General features: G+C 39.8%; 1 protein-coding gene across 2 annotated transcripts; it reads right to left on the reverse strand.

Annotated features, from left to right (window-relative positions):
• Positions 1 to 582: 582 nt before the first annotated feature.
• Positions 583 to 3,187, reverse strand: LOC311059259 (beta-1,3-galactosyl-O-glycosyl-glycoprotein beta-1,6-N-acetylglucosaminyltransferase-like; the record flags this gene model as incomplete). 2 transcript variants are annotated; one of them, XM_084077005.1, is made up of 4 exons in its annotated part: positions 2,824 to 3,187; positions 2,584 to 2,662; positions 1,401 to 1,805; positions 583 to 1,068 (listed from the first exon to the last, which is right to left on the reverse strand). In XM_084077005.1, exons 1-4 carry the CDS (start codon positions 3,144 to 3,146, stop codon positions 583 to 585), a joined length of 1,293 nt encoding a protein of 430 aa, XP_083933131.1. In that variant the 5' UTR covers positions 3,147 to 3,187. The 2 variants fall into 2 exon arrangements, with proteins under 2 accessions (XP_083933131.1, XP_083933130.1); XM_084077004.1 differs by having other exon boundaries at positions 2,584 to 2,677.
• Between the last annotated feature and the right edge of the window lie 1,136 nt (positions 3,188 to 4,323).

A 4,323-nucleotide genomic window follows, 5' to 3' on the forward strand; every position in this document is an offset into this window, starting at 1 on the left:
ATATCTGTGGTGGAACGGTTGGAGAAGCATTATATTGTTTGTTTTTTGTTATGACCTTCGTGGGGGGTGGGGAAGTTAATTTGTCGATTATTGTCTGTTGCACCTGGAAAATACAAATAGTGTTTAAAAAAAAGGACCAACCCAGAGAAACACACTGGAGCACAGATCTTCTTTTAACTCATTCACTGCCACTGACGTAATTAACGTAATTAACCAATACTGCCACTGACGTAAAAAACGTTTTTGTTTTTTTTCTCAAATTTGAGCCAAAGACCAAAGAGATATGATTTCTCGAAGATCTAGACTCCCATCCACTTCCTTGTTAACTTAAAACTTAAAAAGTCTGTATCTCGGCTCCTGAGTACTTTTTTTTTTTCAATGAAAAATCTCTGGCAGTGGGCAAAAAAACGCAGTTACACGTGTTTTTCACGATTTTTCTAAAATAGCAGATCTACAAGCTCATAGTGCGGCACTTGCTGCTATCTGCTATTTTTGAATAGCCCAAGTGTAAAATAAGGGGTATAGTCCACCGTAAGTCCATCCCCCCCCACCTTCTGAGAGCCTGTGAAGTCCCTGATACAATTAATGTTCTCCTGCCAGTGCCTTGTTTCTGAGGTACTTCTCCAGACATTGGATAGCAATGACATCTATGTCTACATCAAACTTATTGGCAAAAAGGTGGTGCTGCCCCATCATCCACTTCAGATCACCAGCACCATACACGCATACACCCCTAACATGTTTGCCATGACACATTGGGTACACAGCCTCCAGTTGACCCTGTGATCCCTCATGCCCCAGCCACTTCACTAGCCGTGCAATTGCATTGATATCGCTCATGTCGTACTTGGCGTTTGGCCAGACTGAGCCAGGAACATTATGGATACGCTGAATGGTGGCCCAGAGAAACTCATCAGGACTGTAGGCGTCTTCAAACCATTTCATCAGCTCCTGTACACGGTTGTCCTCCAGCACGCTGCGCACATAGCCCCGGCTAACCACGATGTAGGCATTTCCTGAGAAGATGGGCAGATTGAAGGGTGGTGGGTCCTTAGCCTGCCCCGTTGCCTGAGATAAATGAGGGAATAAATGAATGACTATTTTCTAAATAGAAAATGTTCCATTTATAGCAATGGATAACAACTTTGCTGCAAACTTCTCGTCCAAAAGAGACTGAAATGCAAAGAACCAATGTCAACAATGATATCAGACGTCATCAACCTAGCAAAAAACACCTGATTTGGATGCTATCAATGCATTGAATGGGACATTAATGTTCCATTCAATGCAATGATATCATCCGAATCCTGAGGCAAAAACACAAACATGGAACAAAACTTGAAAAAAAACAAACAAGCAAATAAACAAGACAAACATGCACACGTGACACGAATGATTACCTTGAGCTCTCCATCCACTATTTGATGAACTATCTGGAACCTCCGCTTCTTCCAATCAGGCATTTTCTCCGACTCCAAGCTGTTTCTACCCTTCAATGCCCGCAGGCTTCTCACCATTTCTAGGTTGGTTTTCAGGGGGAAGTCCTGACCACACAGGTTGATAAAATACTTCCAGGTTGTGCTAACATTGTAGAGATCGGCCATGCAGTTGAGATCGGCCTGTACACGTGACCAGCCAGCGTAGACCACGCTCACAGGCTGGCTGACCATGAAGACATTATCGAAACAAGAAGAGATGCCCGAGACAGCAGCAAGGACTGAAGCCTCTGCCTTCTTGTCCACATGGATGCAGTAAACATTCTGAGGGGCGTAGATGGCTCGCAACAGGCGCTCAAAGTTCTGCACCTACAGTATGTGAAATAAGGGGAATTTAATTAAATCGTATTGGTTACTAATATTCACAACTTGTAATGACTGTCATTTCAGCTGAATTTAAATGATAGCAATATAATATAATCTCCGCCAGGCCGAGTTGTCTACTCAGGGCCCGCAAATTTGGAAGTCAGTCATAGCCAATCAGAATGGAATATGACAAATCTGACTGACACTGTACATCTGTACATGACTGTACATGACTCCAGAGATAATGTGTACCGATTTGTGTGAGTTTTGGCATAGATTATCAATTCTTTTGATAATCTACACAAAATAATTGATAATATATATATATATACACACACACACACACACACACACACACACACACACACACACACACACACACACACACACACACATATGTATATGTATATATATATATACATACATACATATATACATATATATATATATATATATATATATATATATATATATATATATATATATATATATAAAATAAAATTATACTCTTTGATTTCCAAACACATTGTATAAAAAAACACACACACACACACACACACACACACACACACACACATATGTATATGTATATATATATATACATACATACATATATACATATATATATATATATATATATATATATATATATATATATATATATGTGTGTGTGTGTGTGTGTGTGTGTGTGTGTGTGTGTGTGTGTGTGTGTGTGTGTGTGTGTGTGTGTGTGTTTTTTTATACAATGTGTTTGGAAATCAAAGAGTATAATTTTGTATACCTTATGATGGACAACTATAGAAAAGGCCAGGGGGAAGTCCTCCTCTTCCTGGCTTAGAGGGAACGTCAAATATTTCCTGCTAAACTTGAACATCCTGCAATTAAAAAATGATTACCTAATCATTGGTGAAATATGGGAGTTACATGGTACTTAGTATGGTATAATTAAAAATGCATGAATGCTGTTAGATTTCAATGTTGTAATAGAAATCAAATATTGAAATATACAACAAAATGATACCTGCAGTCCTTGGTGGCATTAATATAATACTCATCAGGAATCTGGACACTACTCTTGAAGTCTTTAGTGATTAACAATAGCTTAGCCTTCTGCAGTGTCTCAGTGTCTCCTTCCAGGATTGCGGAGCATTCACAGTCATCTTCAGGGCTCCCATCAGCAGCTGTGTATTCCAACCAGCTGTAACTGCGTTTGTGGATATGATCCCAGTCCATCGCTGAGATATTATGCATTAAAAGCTGCAGCCATACCACCATCACCAGGATGACAGTGAAAATTATCCAGCAGAGACACCAAGAAGAACGTAGCTTTCTAATATGTGCCATTTATGGAAAGAATTCCACGTGCAACAATCAATATGTAAGACCTCAGATTTACACTGTTCAGTGAGTCATAATCAAGTTAGTCCATCAAAATCAATAAAATAAAAGTCCATGTGTGTTCTGTGTATCTGCCATATATGTTGAGGAGGATGTTTCCTCGTAAGATCCACAAATCCAGGTAGCTGGTCTCTTTATTGTCACTATGTCAGGAGTTATTTGTCCTGAAAGTTAGGTAAAATAAGCAATAAATACATTCATCCTTGCTACCGATAGCATTGCCATTCAATGACTCATTTCAAATACATCAAACTGTGTGAATGTTCAAATATTGGCTACTTACTGTAAACTTCCAAGACCATCTAGCGGAGACGTAATGTGCGTGGTCCTGTTCAATATAGTAGATAAACTGGCATGTGCACACATACTGTAGGAGCTTTACATTTAAAACTCTCTTGCCATACCAGTTGCTCTCCACCCTGCCATATGTACTGTAGTGCTCAAATCCAAATAGTAAATAGCAAATTAAGTAATCATGCACTTACAAATAAGGAAGTAAAACCTTGATAAGCATTAGGAAAAAGGCAGAGACCAGACCATTGTCAGCGTTTCTGAGAAATGTGGGTGTGAAGGTCATCATTGTGTACATATTAGCCTTGGCCACCTGCCCTAATGGTGTGTGCATGAAAAATGTAAGTTTCAATTGTACAATGTGTGGCCCCTCACTCACTTTATGGAAGTCAGTATGGCCCCCTGGAAAGAAATCTTGCCCACCCCTGCCTTAAACAGACAATTCAGAATAGGTCTCTCCCCGTCTCACTCTCCCTGTTTCCCTATTTCCCTGTTTCCATCTCCACTTGGACTATGAATGTAGGCAGAAAAGCCCCCAAAGAATTATTCCAAAAAAAGGTCACACATCGCCTCAGCATACGTATAAAGCAGGTGGAGATCTGACATGGCGATAATGGGGCTGTCTAATAGCAACATATATAATGACAGAAAATTAAATGTTGTAGCCTATCTGCCTTTTCCCATTTTCGCAGCCCATAGTTTCACTTCAAAGACCATCATAAGCCGGGTATTAGGTCTCGGATGGATTACTTAAAGCCATACTACTTGGTCCCGAGCCACGGTGCGACGTTAACTCTATGTTATTCTCATGATGTGCTCTGCATCATTATTT

The sequence above is a fragment of the Gymnoscopelus microlampas genome, assembly GCF_963454915.1.
Source record: "Gymnoscopelus microlampas genome assembly, chromosome: 13".
Classification (NCBI taxonomy): domain Eukaryota; kingdom Metazoa; phylum Chordata; class Actinopteri; order Myctophiformes; family Myctophidae; genus Gymnoscopelus; species Gymnoscopelus microlampas.